Source organism: Linepithema humile, chromosome 5, assembly GCF_040581485.1.
Source record: "Linepithema humile isolate Giens D197 chromosome 5, Lhum_UNIL_v1.0, whole genome shotgun sequence".
NCBI lineage: Eukaryota > Metazoa > Arthropoda > Insecta > Hymenoptera > Formicidae > Linepithema > Linepithema humile.
The window spans coordinates 12,334,399-12,355,511 of NC_090132.1; the positions used below are offsets into that span (position 1 = coordinate 12,334,399).

The following is a 21,113-nucleotide window of genomic DNA, read 5'->3' on the forward strand; positions in this document are numbered from 1 at the left end:
GGATGCGGTAATTATTTGGCAAAAACGAGGAAAATTGAGATAAGTAATATTAAATATTTTACTTTTCCAAAAGACCTCGAAATTGCTGAACAGTGGCGCAAAGCATGCGGAAAAGATGTGAACGTTCAAACTGGTAAGTTTTGTTATTTATTTATTTATTAAGAGCAAACACTCTTTTTACAACAACTATTACAACTTTTTGTTCTTAATCCCTAACGGTAAACGCCTTTTAACTTCGCGAAAATATTTTTTATTAGTAGCTTTACTTCGTAGTTAACCTAAAAAATTTAGTAATAGAACTAAAAGTTCGCAGTAAAATTGTAAAAATTTACAGCAAAACTTTAAATTTAAAGTATTTTTGCAACTTCTAAAAAACGTTTTCCTGAGACATTTCTTCGTGGAATGTATTTGCAACTGACTTGTTCCCTTTATAAGGAATTGTTGTAAGCAAATTATATACCGACACTATGCAAATTGTACACCAACATTGTTAATAATATAAGTTTATTTTTTTGTTTGTCTAGCTAGGATATGTTCTAAGCATTTTGATGAAACGTGCTTCGTGAAGTCTTTGCAGCAACAAATGCTTCATTATAGTCCTTGTAAAGGGAGAAAGTTACATTTGGATGCTATTCCTACATTGCATCTTCCTCCAACATCTAGTGTTTTAACCAAGGATGAGTTTGATCAGGCAGCTTTGTCAACTGCAAGAGCCTCTTATACAGCAGTGCCTCTACCAGTATCAGTTGCAAATACATTCCACGAAGAAATGTCTCAGCAAATGTCGAGTGATGCTTCGTTGACTGAAGTAGTGCCTTTGTCAGGAACCAGTGACGTTCCAATAACTATTGAAGCATTTCCAGTGTCTTCGCCAGTATCTGGTGATGCTTCATCATCCACAGTATCCACAGATAATAAAGTGTTGCCATTTTCTAAAATGTAAGTTTTATAAGACACAATGTAATAAAAAAAGCATTAAATCATAGTAAATCTTTGAAGAAATTTACAATTATATACTTACTACTTACAATTATATATACTTACTTTATTAATTTTATTTTATAATATATTTTCAGAGAAGACATTTTACTCGAGAACGCTGCGATGAAAGCAAAGGTTTACGAACTTGAACGGATAAAAACAGAAAATGAACGCTTCGAAAACAGAATGTATGAGCTGCTGGGAAAATTTTTTACTCCAGGACAGATCCGACTTCTGTTAAATCCATCATTGAGTAAAGTCAAGTGGTCTTCCGTAGACATCGCGAATGCTGTATCGTTGCGGTGTGCAAGCCCAAAGGGATACCGATACATGAAAAATGTCATGAAAATACCGCTTCCTGGCTTGTCAACACTTCGAAGGTGGGCAAACCGAGTTCGTATTGAGACAGGTGTTCTTTTTGTTGTGCTTGATGTGATGAAAGCTAAGAAAAAATGCATGTCTGATGTCGAAAAACTAGTTGTGCTTACATTTGACGAAATGTATTTAAGTAATAAAATAAGTATAGATCGGGAAACAGAACAAGTTATTGGTCCTCATAGGACCTGTCAATGCGTAATGGTACGTAGCCTTTTCTCGAGCTGGAAACAGCCTATTTATTATCAGTATGATAAATCGATGGATGTAAGCACTCTTTTTGAGATCATTTCAAAATTGCATGATTCTGAATATACAGTGGTAGCTGTAACGAGTGATATGGGACCAGGAAATATGAAATTGTGGTTGGAATTAGAGATTGGCATGCATCCTAAAAAATGTTATTTTCAGAATCCAGTTTGCAATGACTTGCAAATATTTGTGTTTGCAGATATGCCGCATTTATTGAAGTTGCTAAGAAATCATTTTCTTGATGATGGTTCTATTGGAAAGGAAAAAAAATAGAAAGCTTAGTTATTCAGAAATTGATATCTTTAAATTCTAAAGATTTGAAAATAGCACACAAAATTACAGATGATCATTTAACCGTACAAGGTTCAGATAGGCAAAAGGTTTTGCCTGCTGCGCAGCTACTGTCTAATACAACAGCACATGCAATAAGATGGTGTTCTGAAAAAGGCTTTTTGCAAAACATTGAGGTTCAAGATACCGTTATGTTTATTCAGCTCTGCAATGACTGGTTCGACGTATTCAATGCTAAATCCAAGTTTTATAAAGTAGAAGGAAAATGTGCTTATGGTGTGCATATCCAGAAACAAAATGAAATATTAGATCAAATGACTGCATTTATAAGCGAATGCCGAATCGGAAAGCATAAGAATATATTGAGCTTTCAAAAAGGAATTTGCGTAAGCAACACTTCCTTGCAACAGTTACTGCCGTACTTACAGGAGAAATATGACACCTACGATATTTCTTACATAACGACGTACCGCTTAAACCAGAACTTACTGGAACACTTCTTTTCTTTTATCCGATCATTGGGAGCCACTTACGATCACCCGAATGCTCTAGACTTCAAATTTTGTTTAAAGCGCTATATTTTAGGTAAACATTCAAGTGATTTGTTATCATCAAAATCAAATATTCAAGAAAGCGAAGAAATCGACCATTCTTCTCCCGATCTTGACGAATCTTTGTTAATAAATATGCAAGCATCGTTAGATAGTAGGGAACAAATCAATGAAGAAGAATCTATGCATTGCTGCAATAAATCGTGCGTATGCGAAAATAATAATTGTATTTCATTTGAACTATGTTCTTTCACTCCAACTTATAAAGAAGAACAGCTATTGTTATCGTTAGATAAATTAGATATAAGTGACATCATAGAAGAAGAGGCATTAAAATATGTAGCAGGATACGTTGCATTTCGGCTTAAAAACAAATATAGCACACTAGGTTGTGACGTGACATTTTTGAGGTCCGTCACAAGGGCGAGAAAGCCCGATCGAGAAGGGAAATTTGAGGTCGGAAACCCCGCCGCGGGGAGCGACGACCTCTCCCTCTTAATTCTCTTTTTGAGATTGTAGATTTTGCGTTGTAACGAATTATGCGAGTCGTGGTGAGTGGCCAAACTTCCATATTGTGATTAAAGTGGAGCAGCCTTCGTGGGACCTGCGAGGGACTCAGCAGACAGGACGACGGAGGCTCGGACGGCGTGTAGACAGATCCGGAACAAGGTCAAGTAAAATATCCTTGAATAAACAATTAGATTCCAGACAAAGTCGCTACCGTAGATACAATTGCAGATTTGGAACATATCAAGGCCGGTGGACGCACCGAGAGAGATGATGCCCGAGAGGGAAGCGCGCTCTCACACGCCGAAGACCCGGAGTGGAGTACCCGAAAAAGGAGCTGTCGTAACGAGCCAAGGCAGAATCAGGTCGGAACCTGATCAGTTCCCGGCCGATTCAGAGAAGGTTTGGATCCGTAAACGGAAAAGGCCGCGAGGGGCGTTAACGGCAGCTGCCCTAAGAGAGAGACCGGGGTCATCTCGGAGAAGCGTCACCGAGGGCCGAAGTATCGAGGAGCGACGCGAGCATCGAGATCTAGTAAACATCGAAGGATCAAGAATCGCTAATCGATAGCGAGGATCTACATGCGCAGGACGATGCGCGGAATGTCACCGCTGTCCGGCGAGCCTCGCTGTCGTCACTGTTCGGCGAGTCGGCAACCTGAGAGGAACCTCAAGGACCACAACGGGCGTACCGACGTTTTGTAAGGCCACCACTTCGACTTCGCGGTAAGAGCGGTATCAGTAGGCGGCCCGAGCCTCGCGGAAATAAGAACCCGCCTGGTTTTCGTGAAAGAGTATTAAGAGTGTCGAAATGTCTCGCGATATTGTGCGAGGTTAGATTTAGGCCGGGCCCCGCTGACTACCGCTTCTATAGAATAAGATTCCACCATGCTATTCCCCTCGGGGCTGCCGAGCCGACGGTCGTTTTGTATAGTATAATGTCTTTTGTATAAGTAATAATTTCGCGTCAATTCTCGTAATGGTGTACCGAGCGTAAGAACTTATTGAAGTTAGCCTGTCGTGTATTTCTCATCTCGACCTTCTGTCGAGCGTTAATACTAAGAACAATTAAGAATCGCGTAAGGAAAGAATCGCGTTGTACGCTGACTATTATCAAGAGAGATTAACGTAGAGTGAATAGTAACGACCGTACCCAATGAGAAGTATAGAACTGGTACGTCGAAAATATTATACCGCGTGAGACGGAAGTACGCGGATTTCCGCGAGTCGAATATCCAAAATCATAAAGCCTCTCTCCGAGGTAATTTATGTCTCCGCTCCACGGAATTGTTAAGGCGCCGATCACCCGGCGTCAAACTCACTTGATTACTCAATTATCTATATCACCTCATTACTGGAAATACATGTTATTTGTTACTGATTAGTGTGTTCTTAATAACCGTCTATTTCAGACTCCTCTCTCCAAACCGGGTTAGCATCTCTAAAGAACCTCGCCCCTCTGCCATTTGTAGAGTGGGCTAGTCGCGCTTATCGCCGTTGCTCTTTAAAGAAAAATATTGACTCTAACGTAATTTGTTCGTGTGGCGCGTTAATCCGCGCCTGGCGCCCAACTATAAGTTTTGCAATAATTATTAAGATCTATGAAATAGAGCAACGAGGTTTGACACGCTTACTGGCGGGTGTACTTCTGCCCGGCGGAAAAGTCGTCGCAAGGTTTAGAAACGAGACACATGGATGTTCCCAGCGATATAAGTTGGCTTCAATTTATTTCACGCGGAAAATGTATGTATCCCTCGGAACAGTGGTTGCAGACTGCTAGGATAGTAAATACAGAATTTGAAAAATTCCACGGTACAATTCTACGTAAGGAAAAATATATTTTTAAAACTTTGTACAACTTAATATCACCCAAATTACACGCCGATATTCCGAAAGAGGTGATATTATGCCTAATTAGGACTAGAACTTATATTAGAATTAACAAAATAAATAAAGAACTTGTTGCTTCAAAACTAAGAAAACGAAAAAAAAAATTAATTACATTTACTAATAAAAAAATAAAATTTTAGTATTAATGTGTGTGTATGTGTTGATTAATCCTATACCTGCATTTAAAATTAGATTATTTCTAATCCATTATTCACACTAATCAAATTAATATATTATTTAACCAAAAATTCTTTTAAAATTACTAATGTTAAATTTATATGCTTTAAATTTGGCGTTTGTTATGACGTAATCAAGAACAAAACCGCTGATTGGTCATGCGCATGAGCATACTCTTGTCTTTATACCATGCTGTATATGACAGATAGCACTGAGAACTGTATAGCGCCTCTATCCCAAAATCGCGGAACTAATCTATAGCTCTTTTTTACCATTTTCTTCTATATTGCACGCATGCTTTGCATAAATCTGGAAAAGTATGGCATTTTGAAAATAAGTCTCTAAGCTTTATTTTTTTGGTTTTCCATTACTGTTTCATACGCTCTTCTTCGGCACACTCTTGTTTTGCAGATTGAAGCAGTATAATTTTGATATAAAAGATATAATTTTTTGAGGTGACATTGTCGATAAATTTTCAAAAATTTTTTTTATTTTTTGGTTTAAATTTTACTATCCACCGAAAGATTAGCATGTGCACTTTACTTACACCAAAGGATTTGTAATTCTATCAAAGCAATAAAAAATGCCATACTTTCCAGAAAATTAGAAGTTCGGTCGGTAACAATATGACTTCAGCATCCTCTTAACCGAGAAGAACATTGGGACGATCTAATTGATAGGGCCAGTTTTTCTTACAACACGTCAATCCACGAAGGAACAGGCTTTTCGCCACACGAACTGATTTTCGGGCACCCCGCTCGCACTTCATCCAGCCATCAATACGATAAGGATTCGGAGACCTATCAATCGTACCTACTAAATTTATTCGACAAGGTCCATGAGCTACAGACTGCGGCTAGGAACAATTTAATTAACGCCAAACAAAAATCAAAGTCCTATTATGACAAGAGAATTCACGCAGTAGAATTCAATGTTAACGATAATGTATTCTTATTAAAACTACAGAAATTGGACAAATTAAGTAAGGAATATTCAGGACCTTACAAAATTACCGACGCTCTCGATAACGGAAACGTCAAAATTAAAATAAGAAATAAAACACGCGTAGTACATAGTAATAGATTAAGAAAAGCAAACTATAGCGAACCAGGATAACACCCTATCATTCATTTTCTTTACTTTACAGATGAAATTAATAATATTCATCGGTATTCTCTTGTTCCGCTTTAGCGTTGCTCTAGTGGGATACGATTGCGACGATCCCCATGATAACGGAACTCTCATTTCACTAGACGATTCCACTCATTGTTTTTTCGATGAAGAAGACCTTCATCTCCACGAGATTGTCGTAGAAGCTTCATTAAAACCTCGTTATAATTCCATAGATATCTTAAGTTGTAGAGTAGAAATATACAATAGCGTTAGTCTTAAAAACTTAGATAGTAAAATAAAAAAGAAAATACAAAAGAATAAAAGATATTACCTACCCATAAGCATGCGGGCTTGTGCGCACTTACACGCCACCGGGCGTTTACAATTAGGAAACTTGTCTTTAACCAATCTCGAAATTAATTTTGTTAATAGTCGTTCTATCCCATTATATAAGACAAATAATCCCGTTGAGGAAATTTATACATTCGTTCATATTATTTTTAAGCGTTATAACACTGAAACCGATCTCGTGCGTAATCAGTTAATTTTGCCCGTTGGCACGATATGTATTTACACCGATCTCGAGTGTACGGACGAAGAAGGATATAATAACTTTTGGTCGCCTTACTTTCAAATTGGTTGCCTACCAATGCAACAGACTCTAGTATATCGAGGTTTCGCGCATAAGCTATCTCAAAAGGGTTACTCCTCAGCGTACGGAATATCCGACGATAAAATAACCCTCTTCATCCGCACCCTCTACGACGCCTGCGATGCCCTCGTACATCAAGCAGAACATCTCCTATTAGTTATAAGAGAACATAATACGACGTACCTGCGAAATCACATTGTAGTGAATAAGCTTAAGGTAATCAGAGATATTCATTTATTTAAACATAATGTAGATACTAAAACAGTGTATACGAATCATTGTATTATTAAGTGCAACGAGAAAAAGAGAGAACTGAAAACCTCAATCACTTTGGCCTACAAAGACCCATCATTATTCGCCTTCTCGGTCATGGGAACTCACGGATACTCTGCCAGAATCAGAGGAGAAGCAGCACAACTTATCAGATGCACTCTGGTACCAACCCTGCTACGAGGAACCTGGAAGCTGTTACCTTGAACTACCAGTGCTCGTACATGGTAAACCAATGTACTTGGAGCCAAGGACTCGGCTCTTAACAAATAAGGGCACGGAAATCACCTGCGACCCTCTCGCTACAGCTATATATAAAATAAAAAGCCAGTGGTACACCTTCTCACCACGCATGAAGAAGCTTGATACCATCCCTGAATCCTTGCAACCAGAACGCAGCACTTGGGGAACTCCTAGAAGAAAACCAGAGAAAACCCAAGCACTTTCTTACTTCAGGACCATTTGGATCCTCCTGCTACTCATCATTACTGCAATCACTTTGTACCTAGTGTATAGAGAAACAACATCACTAACCTGCACTGCTGTTGGACAGATCGTCGACAGTCAGACCGAAAAGATCATCATAAAACATTCTTCACCGATGCCTGATCATCAAGAAACCGGAACGCAGAAAAGCAAGGAAATAAAAGAAAAGATTTCCGAGCTTCAACCTGCATACAAACACTTAGAAAAGAGGATGGATGAATACATCCCTACTGCACGTCCAGGGCTCAACCGGCTCGCCGTCGCATCTAATCAGAGATGCTCTCATCTTAAGGAGGGGGGTGTTACGTATGGCGACTCCACCTAAGGTCCCCATACTTTACTCTCTCTCTTTTCTCGCTCTCATATACACGGAAAATTTTAAAACCTTATTATTAATAATAATTATTGACAATTATTCACTTGGTTTAACAATATGGATAATATAAAAATGAATAAGTATCTCTGTCGTAGAATAATTATAATATTACACTAATTGCGTTTATAACCTTTAATTGTTTATACAAAATACCACTAATGTTATTAACAAGTAAGCTACAACGATAAAACAACGATCTATTTTGTCTAAACCATAAATTTAAACAATAGTAATCCGCAGCCTTAAAATGACATGTAGTGTAAACTCACTCTTGGAATAGTCTATGGTCGGCCACTAGTACCAACAAAATGTAACTAGACCGAAATACTTTTAGGAGTACCTGTCACCCGACCTAACTTTCGCCTTAGACTGTACGCATGTAAACACAGGTGTGACTCGATGATCTCATAAGAAAGGAATGTACACATCACGCGATCGATCATACGATGTCCACTGCGCAAGTCAATAGAGAAGGGATAGCCAGTATATAAGGAGGCTCCCAACGAGCACACGACATCATCATTATCACTATCGTTATTATTCATTCAACATTCAGTAGTCAGTATTCACACATCACAGTTCGGACTCTCAGTGCCATAGTATACCTATATAAAAGTGAGGTTATGTTCAGTACAAGTCGGCCTTCTGTCACTTTAACTTTGTAGACCCATTGATAAAAAGTGTTAAATAAATGAAGTGGGTATTCTTCAGTGTTCAACCAATTGACTATTCAATTATTTAACCAACAAAAGACGAACAATTATTAAAAGGATCAACCAGGCTACAATAAAACAGTAGAATCCAAATACTGCAACAAAAGTAAGTCTATTAATTAATTGTTAACGCTTATTTTACTACTAAAGTACTGTTATGTCCTGTACGGACCTTTCCCTTGCACAAGTTTCTCACGACCAGTCGGGAAAATTCAAAGAAACGTTCCGAAAATATTATTGTAATGATTTAAGATCCCGAATGTACCATAATAATCTTTTAAGTCTTCAATCGAAAATTTGTCGAGATAAGACACGCGACCGCGATAGTAGACTTTGAATTTTCGCCGACAGAAAAGCCGACGGAACGATATACATGTCATTCGAGCAATCCATTTATTAATCTTCAAACAACCTTTTTTATCTTATTTTTATTAACAACCCCTCGGAAGGAATGTCTCCCTTCCAGAACCCAAAATTTCGAGTATAAAAGAAAGACACCCACCCGTGAAAGCGGCAGTTAGGCAGTTAAGCAGTTTTTAGTTAGAGAGTCAGCCAGTTAGTAGAGAGAGGCTTTTAGTATTACCCGAACAGTTTGAATATTGGGACTTAGAAACAATTCGCAACATTTTTAATTGACTGTAAGAGTTTGTAATAAAATAGATTCAGTAAAGTGTCTGTTAAAACTATTCGATCTCTTTTCTCGTGTACAACCTACACCCTACCTAACACCCAACCACCCAGTTATCTCTCTGAATCAGCACTCAGAACTATTTGCTCCGGTGCGGACCACCGCACGTTGTACTTGGTTTCTGTATCCCCGCTAATCGTGGTGCGGACCACCGCACGCTTTTAGCCTGGAATTTTCAGATTGACGACATTATCCTTCATGTCCAAATCTAAGACGCGACGTGGGGGAGTAAAATACCGTGCGCGCCAATTACTTCTCCAGTACACGAGATCGGTTACGGAAGACAATTCAGAATACATCGGTGTTCAAAGAAATTATTTTGACTACGAATACGAGGATCTGTGCAACGCCTCCGATCAGTTTTCCCGGCGCGAAGGATATAACGCTCATCGGCCGTGGCCCTTCACTCTCATCCCCCTCAGCTGCAATCAATCTCCGATCGACCCAGTGCGGATACCACTAACTGACCCCAGGAGGATCAAGTACACCTCAAGGCCGACTACACCTGAACTTTAGGATTGGAGATCTAAACACATTTCGAAGACATCCAAGTAGTAAGTCTAATTTTCACAATCATCTCTCTCTCTCACCTCTCTCTCTCTCTCAAACACCTCTCCTTTTGAAAAATTGCACGAGGTTCCGCCCTTGGTAAAAAGAGTTAATTCTCTTGACCAGAAAAGGGAACCACGAACGATTGGTTGAGGCCTCTAACAGGGTAATATCGATCTTTACGATCGTTGATCTGTTCTCAGCCAAGGAAAATCGTTCGGCTCGCGCGGTCGCCTCTCCTCATACCGACCAGCGAGCAAACACCACAAATTTATACTTTTATTGTTGCGTCCGTCCGTATACCTGACCCGCTCCTTTCCCTCCAGGTTAGGACGTAACAGTACTAACGCTTTGCGGATTTGTTAAATAATAAAACCACTGTCGCTTAATTAATTATTCTTCAACCTCGTGCTTAATTAATTAATTATTCTCAGCAAGCTGTTATAAATTAATCATATCTTCGAACTATCATAAAGGTATACATTTATTAATTGACTTTTGTATTATTAATTTAAACAATTAGTCGCAAGTCGCTGCCACTTACGCGCCAATTATCAATTTTATATATTCAATTACGGCATAATTAGTCAATTCATTTTACTAATTGAAATTGTTGTATTTTATAAACAATAATTATTAATTAATAATTAATAATTAATTAATTAATAATTAAAGTGATAAAGTGTAATAAATAGAGCTCTTCCCTCCTCTCTTTGAGCGCTTCCCATAGAGCGTTCTAAACAATTCCTCCCCTTGAGCGCTTCCCATAGAGCGTTCTAAAACTCATCTCCTTGAGCGCTTCTCGTAGAGCGTTCTAAAACTCATAATCCTTAGCGCCTCCCATAGGGCGTTTTCATAATAACCTCGCTCGACATTTCTCTCTTGCCATTCTCATATACACATTATCCATTTATTATTAATTAAAATACGTTTTATTGCATAACATTATTTTACAATATACACACTATTGTATAAACATTATACGACTACACATGCCAGTATTTATTAAAACAAACGAATTTTGATAGAATTATAAATTATTTATTTCTTTGTTAAATTATTACATATAACCATTGGAATTACATAATTATTAAACAATTACAACATTTTTTTACATTTGGTTCATAGAATCACATCTATAACTAATATACTGCATTCACACAGTCATCTTTAAAGGAACAATAAACCTATTAAACAAATAACAACATTAAATAAACTATTAAGTAACAATCTAGTATAAAATAATAATCAAAGCTTACTTGCAACTCTCGAGTCCTTCCGTTGCGGTAATCAGATCTATAACAAACAAATTCAACATAACTTATGTTTAATAAACAATTTTGTTTTAATTAACTTTACGATCACTTCTGCAACTAACTAGTTACCTTTTCTTTAGCTTTGAACTTCAAACCTATTATTTATAACACCAGATAGTGCTCAATGGCTTAGTTTACACCGTATTCGTGTTTTAGTACGCGTACCGAAATGATACGTACTATACAATTAAGTCGGTAACGTTTACATGGAGCGAATATTGCATGACGAAAGTATGAATAAGGTACAAATAAAGTACGCGTGCAACACCGTATGCATGATATGTGAAGTGTCGAGTTTGTTAATCTGTCTAGTCTATCTGAAAGTGAATACAAATAATTTCGAAAAATGAATTTGGAGGAAACTATAATGAGATTTTTTACTATGTTGCTTGGGATCACGAAGAAAAATCAAGATGTTCGAAAGAAGCACTTGCGGAATGTATTTATTCGCAAACGTCGTATGCTTATGAACTTCCAGAGGTTATGTCATGAGCAAAGAAACGATCTGCTCATCAAGTGGATGCAAATTAACGATTCGAGACCTCTAACACTACTTATAGACGGTATACGGTACCGGAGAATATGGATGAAAGAAAGGAGTAATGATTTCTGGCATAGAATTGTGAATAATCACTACACTACAATAGAATGGCTAGAAAGTTTTCGGATGTCTAAAGACAGTTTTTTAGAATTATGCAATCATCTTAAAGCTGAACTGGAACCAAAAGAACAAATGTTAAAATCGAGAGATGCTTTGTCTGTAGAAAAACAAGTAGCTGTTACTCTATACAAACTAGCAAGTTGTGCAGAGTACAGGGTAATTGGAAATGTAATGGGCATACACAAATCAACAGTAAAAAAGTGTATATATAGAGTAGTGAAAGCTATCAATAAATTAATGCTTCGAGATTACATATATATGCCCCATGAGCTTGAAGCAAATCACATAGCACAAAAGTTCGAAGAAAAATCTTTTATTCCACAAATTATTGGCAGTATCGATGGTACGCACATACCAATCACTGCACCGAAAGAAGGCTACAGAGATTTTGTAAACAGAAAAGGATGGACGTCGTATAATGTTCTTGCAATTGTTGATCACAATGGAAGGTAATGTTTTACAATATTTAGCAAAAAAAATCAAATTTTACTTGTTTTTCTCATGAAATACAAAAATTAATTACAGATTCAGAAACGTCGTTATAAAACATCCAGGTAGCACTCATGACGCTGCTGTTTTGAAAGATAGTGTTCTGTATAAGAATATTAATATCATCATACCTCAGGTACATACAATATTAGAGAAATTATCATTTAATTCAATCATTAAATACATTACTGAATAATTTAAAATTGATACATTTCAGGTTACACGAAACATTAATGGAATGGATATACCTTTCATGATTGTTGGTGATCCAGCTTATCCGTTGTTGGAATGGCTTCTAAAAGGCTATTCTGGCTCATTGTCAGCGGAAGAAGAGTCCTTTAATGTATATTTGAACTCTGCCCGAGTATCTATAGAAATGGCATTTGGTAGATTAAAAGCTAGGTGGAGGATTTTGCAGAAACGAATCGAATCTGATTACAAATTTGTGCCTGAAATTATTACAACTTGTTGCATCTTGCACAACTTTGTTGAAAGTAAGAATGATCGGTTTATCATTCAGTGGTTGGACGAGGTTGAAGAATCTAATCGGTTATTTCCTCAACCACGATCCACATCTAACGTTGAAAGAGAAGGTTTTAATAGTACAGCTATAAGAAATCACTTGAAACAATACTTGTCAGATAATTTTCCTTTAAGAAAAGCCTTGATAAGGCAGTGAAAACGAGCAGTTTTCAATATGAACTATTTACTACTTCTTAATTAATGTAATAATTAAGTATATAATAATTAAATATATTGGAAAAATTCAGTATAAAATAATATAACACTGTAGGGGAAGGTGGGGTAAGACGGACCCCTTAAGCAAAAATGGCTATATTTTTTATATTAATGACAAAAAATAACTGAAATTTAGCATGAAGAAACTGTAGAATGTTTATTATAAGATTATAATGTTAAATTTTCAAAATTTGCAAAAGTTTGAATTATTATTAAAATTTTTAAAAACTTAATTTTGGTCCGTTTTATCCCATAGGTGGGGTAAAATGGACCATCCCATGGGGTAAAATGGACCAAGCCGAGATAATATGGATCAAGAAATAATTTAACTGATCAACTCAAAATCAAAACTATATAGTATTTATTAAATATTTTTGAATAAGAATAGAAATTAATTTAACATTAATTATTTTATTATACACATAAATCTTTAAAATAATTATAATCTTTATAATTTTTAACGTTTATATTAAATATAACATTAAATATAACATTTTAAAATAAAGCATGTAAATAAAATAAATAATTATTATAAAATCTGTTTTTATTTGGAGACATTATTTTCAATAAATTTCAAGTTTCTTCTACTTTTAACAGTGCGTTTTTTATTTTTCATAGCTTTTTTCAGTAAAAAAAAATGAGATGTAAAATATTTCTCAAATCAGAGCAAATATATAAGCAGAAAACTATAAGTAGAAAGTATAAGTAGAAAATATAAGTAGAACAAATATATAAATTGGTCCGTTTTACCCCATCTAAATTGGTCCATTTTACCCCACATGACAACATTAATATTATTTTATTTTTATTTACCTGTATCAAAATTATTTTTTAAATGTAACTGATGAAATATTACTTCTCAATAACCAGAAATATGGAACTTGTAGAAAAATTTAAAAATATTAAGTTTTGCAATCTTAGTCACTTAAAATGTAATACTAAGAAATTAGATCACGAGATCTATTTGCAAGAATTTGACGTTTCTTTATAAATAACTTACGATAGTCTTATGATATAATGACGTAATTTTTAAACAGTTAAAAAGCATCAAAAAGGAAATTAATTTTATGTTTATCCAGCAGATAGAGGTACTTACTAATAAGATCTAGCAAATGGACCATTTTACCCCGCGGTCCGTCTTACCCCACCTTCCCCTACTATTGTACTATTTAATTCTACTTACGCTATACGCTGCAATGTAATTCTTTCCGAAATAATATACTATAATAATATACTATACATTATATTCTATTTTCTAGAAATCTATTTCTATTATATTACTAATGAAATAAAAGCACAAACTTATATGTCTTTATGTAATTTTATTTTTACATCTATAAATTGTATTTAATAAAGGAACATATCATTAATATATTTTGAACAAATAATAAAGACAAACTCTATACATAAAATCTAAGTACATAAAATTATAAAATCTCGAAATCATAAAATCATGGACACAAAATCTATAATCTATAAAAAAATAAACACAACATATTTTTTTAATATAATTTATAATATAATTTTTAAATATTTATTTGTATTAACGATTGCAATTGCAATACTTTGGCACCAACTCTTATTTTATAATTCAATAACTATTGTGTTTCTCGTAGATTTTCTGCAGATGAACGAACATCAGTCTGGCTTTTTTCTGCAATTTTGCTCGTTATCGTAGCAGAAACTGTACGAGGAGAATTCAGCTGAAATAGGAACAATACTCTTTAAATAACTTTTTACTTTCAAAACAATTATATATATATTTTCGAATTATCTTCGAACTTGTAAATAAATTCAATATAATAAACAAAGAAGATATCAACCAAGACCAGATAATAGTGTTAATAACAATCTTCATTTTTCTTCTTATTTCATACGTTTTGGTTAATATGTAACTATCTTTAACATTTTATTGTAATATATTACATTAGTCCAATTATTTAAAAAATAAGTGAATCCACTCTTAATTTTAACGTGTAAATTTACATATTGACCCAAACGTATGAAATAAGGAGAAAAACGAAGATTGTTATTGGCATTATAACTAGCCTGTCTGCTCGACATTTTCTTTGTTTATTATATTTAATTTTATATAATTTTTAAATTAAAACATACCGAGATCAGCTTAAGAGGCATCACAGGTGTATTGTTTGGTGAATACAAAGGCATTGAAGGTCTCAATGTGTGCATGCTTTGCAAAAAAGTCTGCATGATAAGGTTATTTTGTTCTCTTTGAAAATCACGTTCTTTTTCCATTTCTCTCTGTTCCCACTCTCTTTGCTTTTCCATTTCTTTTTCTACTATGTCTTTGTGCATCTTATCTTGTCGGTCGATCATTGTTTCCAACATGGTTTTTTGACTTTTTAACCACTTCTCAGTATAGCTTTCCAACGTTGATTGGTAACTCTTTCTTCCTGAATAAGACAGATATTCAACGTTATATATTAAATACATAACTTTATTCAAAATTCAACAAAGATGATTATGTAGTTCTCACCAGAGTTTGCTGATTTTTTTCTTTTTTTATTAATTACTTCTTCTTGATGTGGAATATTATTTTCATCCTCATGAGATTCGCCATCAGTGTGTTCCATATTGATTTCAACATACTGTTCCATATCTCCTGTGAGTATGCCAGCTGCAATTATCAAGTTTTATAATTACTTTTGTTGTAATTACCAAACCTACAATTGAATTGTTAACTTACCAGCATCATTCTCCACGTTGCATGTATCAATTCCTGTACCTGAGACAGCTTCTGCACTTGGTCTACAACCATACAATAGGTCCAATTCGTCATAAAATGAACAAGTAGTTGTTGCAGCACCACTGATTTTATTTTCTCTTTTACACTTGAAATAAGCGAGTTTAAGATTTTTTAACTTCAATTTCATCTGCTCTGCAGTTTTTTGGAAGCCTCTTTGTTCCATCTCGGGGACAAGCAACCGAAAAATATCCACATGCTTATGGTTTTTCCCATCCATCATCATTAAAATTTTTTTTTCATTGCACAATTCGAGAAATACTCGTGTTTCTTGTTCTCCCCAATTTTATCCTTTTTTACACGACATTTTTAGATATTAATATTCTTACAGATAACCTACTTTAATAACTAAGAATGAACGACACATTTCAACTTGTCGGCCATACCATGTGTATTTAATATACATGTGTTTACAGCGTTGTGTATTTCCTTAATCCGCGTACTATTTTAATACGATACCCAGTTTCGATCCGTACTAAACTAAGTCGGTACATTGTCGTTTACACTATCGTACCAAGCCAACTTGATACGAATATAGTTCTTGATACACGTATCAAATGGTCGGTGTAAACTAGGCCAATAACCTATTTTTCTAGTAAGTCAGATTTTCCCCTAGGAATTTGCAAGTGAAAAATTAATTAAACAAATATGCAAACAAGAGTTAACTAGTGATATTCTTCACGGTGGTTCTCTAAACTATTAATTAACTTAACAAAAATATAAGTAAAACATTTTCTAATTAATGTTATTATACAAATAAATTGTACTTACCTATAACTAGCCTGATCTCTCTTCATCGACGATTGGTCCCTAAAACAGATAATAATTATTAATTATTATTGAACAGCCTGACTGCAACCCCATCCGCGACACCATCTGAAACAAAAGAGTAAACAATTAAAATACAATTAATATAATATAACTATTAGATTATTACTTACCTCATCCGCGTAGTATCTCGTCAATTCCCCGCTGGACTTCTTCTGGCACCATCTGAAACAAAAAAAATAAGTATTAATAAAACTATAACATACAACTAACAATTTCTATTATTTTTATCCACATAAATTGAACATTTTCACTTACCGTGATGGATCTCCCTAAATGTCCCGGTCACGTCGATCAGAAAAAGCCATTCAACTAAAACGACTAAGATACGGTCTACTGTCTGAACCTGACCTCTCGCAAAGGTCGATTTTAGAGTACCTACTCCTTATAGAGGATTATAACAGTCCGGACGAGGACTCTCTAATAAGATTTAGCCCTCCGTATGACCCGGAGCTAACTCAATTCACGACAGAATTAGGGCAAGAACACCTCTTCAACGCGCTAAATAGGGATATTTCCCTCCTCAACGTAATTGGTGAATCGCAGCTTACAAATACTGGACAACGGTCCTTGATTGGAAAGGTGGACTCTTCTCCTCACGTTTCAGAAAACGAATACAATTCTGATGCATCCTTACTAGCCTCTACGGTTAAAATCAATTGGAAAGCACTAAAGAAACTCCCTAGAATTATATTTAATATGATTGTTTTCCTTAAGTTTAAGATAATTTATCCACCGCCGGTGATAACCTTAGATTAAGCTTAAACAACTTAAGAGCTATATTTCGAACCTTCTTCCTCCTTATTTTGTTCCTATATTAATCAAAAAGTACAATTATACATCTAACTATATTCTTTAAAGTGATGATGTGTATTTTCTAGTGATATTTGATTTATCCCTAGATGTGATTCTACCAGTATTCTTTAATTCCCTTATGTTAATAAGATTGTTATGTTAATTTTATAAAACTTATCTCCATTCATAATTATTGGTTCGGTTACGTTAAGATTATTGTTATTATTATTATTATTACTGTATTCTTTTCTTTAAGATTAAGAGATCTTATTGTAAATTATGCTTTTTCTTACTTCTATGAGCATAGAAGGCGTGAAACGCGTATAATTAATACCGACAGAGTCAATGAATTGTCCGTGAATTAGCTTACGCAGATTCGAACAAAGAGATCCGAGCCGACAAACCACGAGGAGGTTGAAACACGGCGTGGAAACTTTAAAACGCGGAATCACAACACGAACGTATTGTCAGGAGAAATGAGGATTAAAAGTGGCAAGCGACACTGATTGTGAGTGCGATATACTATTCTTTTTATTTCTCGAATACTACAGCAAGCGGATCGCGACACGTTGATACACCGCGGAAGACTCACTGCCCTTCTTCTCGTTCTTCTTCTGTTTTTTCTTTACACTGCCAATCGTACGTGAGAAACGCGAAGTACATGGCGCTAACTATGAATGCATTAACGCACGCGTTGCGTTAACCAATCACATATTTAGATGCTATTCGTGAGATCAAGGTGACAAATAGCCTTATACCCTAAACTCTTACATTATAAATGTTATGTTTCTTTCTAATTCTAGTTCCTATTTTGTTAGAAGTATTGTTTGATTAAGCTACAATTACTAATTTCTTTACGATTATTTAGTTCTAAAGACTACACCATTATTTTTGTTAAACCTAATTCATTTTGTTTATATCTTAAGATCTAGTCACTTTCTAGATATGATATTGAGGAACGCATTCTTCTTGGTTATTTTCTCTTAAGATAAAATAATACATGATTCAATTTGTTAAATAAACATTTGTTGATTACTCCTTAACCTATCGTGTTCCTCTTTAAACCTTACAATTATAAAAGTCGCATTGTTTATTTGAAATAAGAGTTATATTCCCTTCTTAAAATCTTACTTTTACTTTAAAGTAAGAAAGTATAGTATTAATATTATTCCACTGTTAAATTACGATTTTTATCTTTTTGCAGTCCTATTTGATTAATTCCCCTTAAAATTATATTCATTAATTATAAACATTATCCCATTTCTGTCGAAATAAGATTATTAATTCCTTTTCCAACCAAATTCATTTTTTTTAAGACTACATATATATATATATATATATATATATATTAATTATAAAAGTTATTCTGTTCCATTAACCTCAATCCTCCCTAGTTACTCTTCAAACCCTAGTTACTTTTACTAAAACTACCTATTATAATTATAATTATCACTCCATTTTGTCAAATTAACCTTTCTATCGTTATTTCACTTGATCCAGTTACCCTTTCTTCAAGCGAGACATTATAATTACAAATCGCGTACTCTTATAGTTCTTTTACATAATCTAATTATTTTCCCTAAATCGAGTAGTATAAATATCGAACTCACTTCGCTCTCTCGTATCATTATTACCTCAGGTTGATTTCAATACAACCCTAATTTGGTTTTGTCCAATTACGATTCTCCTAGTTAGATTTCTATACAACCCTAATTCGGTTTTGTCCAATTACGATTCCCTTAGTTACTTTGTAGCGGTTAAAATGAGAACTACTACATATAATAAGAAAAAGATCAAATTGTGTTTTAAGGTTTCTATATTTTAACTTGATGTTAATGTTATAATGTACAGATGAAGAATGAGTGATAAACAAATAAAAATGTTTAACAAAATACTAATGTTGTTATAGTAATTAAATAAACTATTTCTATGGCAATTAATCAATAATTTGTTTGTTGCTAATCGCAACTCAATGTCGGTAAATAAGATTCTATCTTTGCCGGTAAAATTAGTTGCGACGATTGCCACAGTACTCCCCCCCGAGCAACGTCCTACGTTGCAAATTGAAACTTTTTTCTTGGACCAGTATATGTTCTGAGTGTTCTGAGTGGCTTGTGAGTAGTAGAGGAAAACGTAGAATCTGTTTGATCTCTATTTGGTTCTCTAGGAAGGAATGCAGGTTTCAGCCGTTCGATAGTGACATTGACATTTTTACCTGAAATTTCTAAAGTAAAAACATTATTATTTATTCTATTTACAACTTTGAATGGACCAGAGTATGGCGGTTTTCTGACTGAGTCATCGCGTAACCAAACGTGAGTACAATCAAAAAGATTTTTGTGACAGAAAGGTGTCTTTTTTGTGTGATGTGCTACTGGTTGAGATTTAATTTCTCTCATGTGAATCCTGTGTTTTTCTAAAAAGATTTCTGGATCAGGAGAAAGATCTTCTTCAATGAAAAATTCTCCAGGAATACGTAATGTTGTTCCATAAAGCATTTCTGCCGATGATGCTTTTAAATCCTCTTTATAACAGGTACGTAAACCCAAAAGAACAGTAGGTAATAATTCTAACCAATTCTTATTTGTATGGCACATAATAGCACTTTTTAATGTACGATGCCATCTTTCTAGGATACCATTTGAGGCTGGATGATACGCAGAAGTCCTTATCTACTCGCAACCGATAAGATTGGTGAGAGCTTTGAAGAAAGTTGCTTCAAATTGAGGTCCTTGATCCGTTGTGATAGTATTCGGTGATCCATATCTTGCTATCCAATGATTGAAGAAAGCTGTTGCAACATTTTCTGCTGAAATTTCTTTAAGAGGAATAGCTTCTGGCCATCTTGAAAATCTATCGATCATGGTCAGACAGTATCGATAATTCTGACATGGTAATAACGGGCCAACTAAGTCTAAATGAACATATTAGAAACGATGATCTGGAATGGCTATCTTTTCTGGAATATTTTTCGTATGTCGTTGTATTTTGGCACGTTGACAAGGTAAGCACATTCTTGCCCATTCTTTAATATCTTTATTCATAGAAGGCCAAATAAATTTCTGTTGTATCATTTTACAGGTTGATCTTCCACTTGGATGAGATAGATTATGGACATCAAAAATTTTTCTCCTTAAACGTTGTGGAATGTACGGAAGTATATTTTCAGTCGAACAATCACAAAGAATTGGAGTTGTTGTACCGGTAAGAATTAATTTTTGCAACTTGAGTGAGGAATTTGCTTAAAGTGTTACAAGTTCTTCATTCTCTTTTTGAAATTCTGCTAATTCTTCTAATGAAACAATGACCGGCATAGAAATTGCTTCAATACGCGATAAAGCATCAGCTACAACATTATCTTTTCCAGAAATATGTTGGATTTCTGTCGAAAATTGAGCATAAAATCAAGTTGACGTATCTGTCGAGATGACGCTTTGTCCAATTTTTGTCTGAAGGCATAAACTAGAGGTTTATGGTCTGTTTGAATCAATAGCTGGCGTCCCTCAATTAAATATCTGAAATGTTTAATTGCTGAAAAAATGCTGAGCAATTCTCTATCGTAAGTACTGTAATTACGTTGAGCATTATCAAGTTTCTTTGAAAAGAAAGCAATAGGTTTATTAATTCCACCTATAATTTGTTCCAGAGAAGC

The 21,113-nt window shown here is 34.8% G+C and overlaps 2 protein-coding genes across 3 annotated transcripts; one reads left to right on the forward strand and one right to left on the reverse strand.

Annotated features, from left to right (window-relative positions):
- Positions 1-11,213: 11,213 nt before the first annotated feature.
- LOC105668088 (uncharacterized) lies at positions 11,214-13,887 on the forward strand. The gene is made up of 3 exons (XM_012360270.2): positions 11,214-12,296; positions 12,373-12,472; positions 12,554-13,887. The coding sequence occupies exons 1-3, from the start codon at positions 11,533-11,535 to the stop codon at positions 13,013-13,015; spliced, it is 1,326 nt and encodes a 441-aa protein (XP_012215693.1). The 5' UTR covers positions 11,214-11,532; the 3' UTR covers positions 13,016-13,887.
- A 587-nt stretch (positions 13,888-14,474) lies between these two features.
- Positions 14,475-17,557, reverse strand: LOC136999982 (zinc finger and SCAN domain-containing protein 32-like). 2 transcript variants are annotated; one of them, XM_067355369.1, is made up of 8 exons: positions 16,925-17,557; positions 16,780-16,831; positions 16,610-16,714; positions 16,225-16,450; positions 15,782-16,129; positions 15,572-15,712; positions 15,190-15,488; positions 14,475-14,777 (listed from the first exon to the last, which is right to left on the reverse strand). In XM_067355369.1, the coding sequence occupies exons 5-8, from the start codon at positions 16,062-16,064 to the stop codon at positions 14,673-14,675; spliced, it is 828 nt and encodes a 275-aa protein (XP_067211470.1). In that variant the 5' UTR covers positions 16,065-16,129; positions 16,225-16,450; positions 16,610-16,714; positions 16,780-16,831; positions 16,925-17,557; the 3' UTR covers positions 14,475-14,672. The 2 variants fall into 2 exon arrangements, with proteins under 2 accessions (XP_067211470.1, XP_067211471.1); XM_067355370.1 differs by lacking the exon at positions 16,225-16,450 and having other exon boundaries at positions 15,782-15,843.
- Between the last annotated feature and the right edge of the window lie 3,556 nt (positions 17,558-21,113).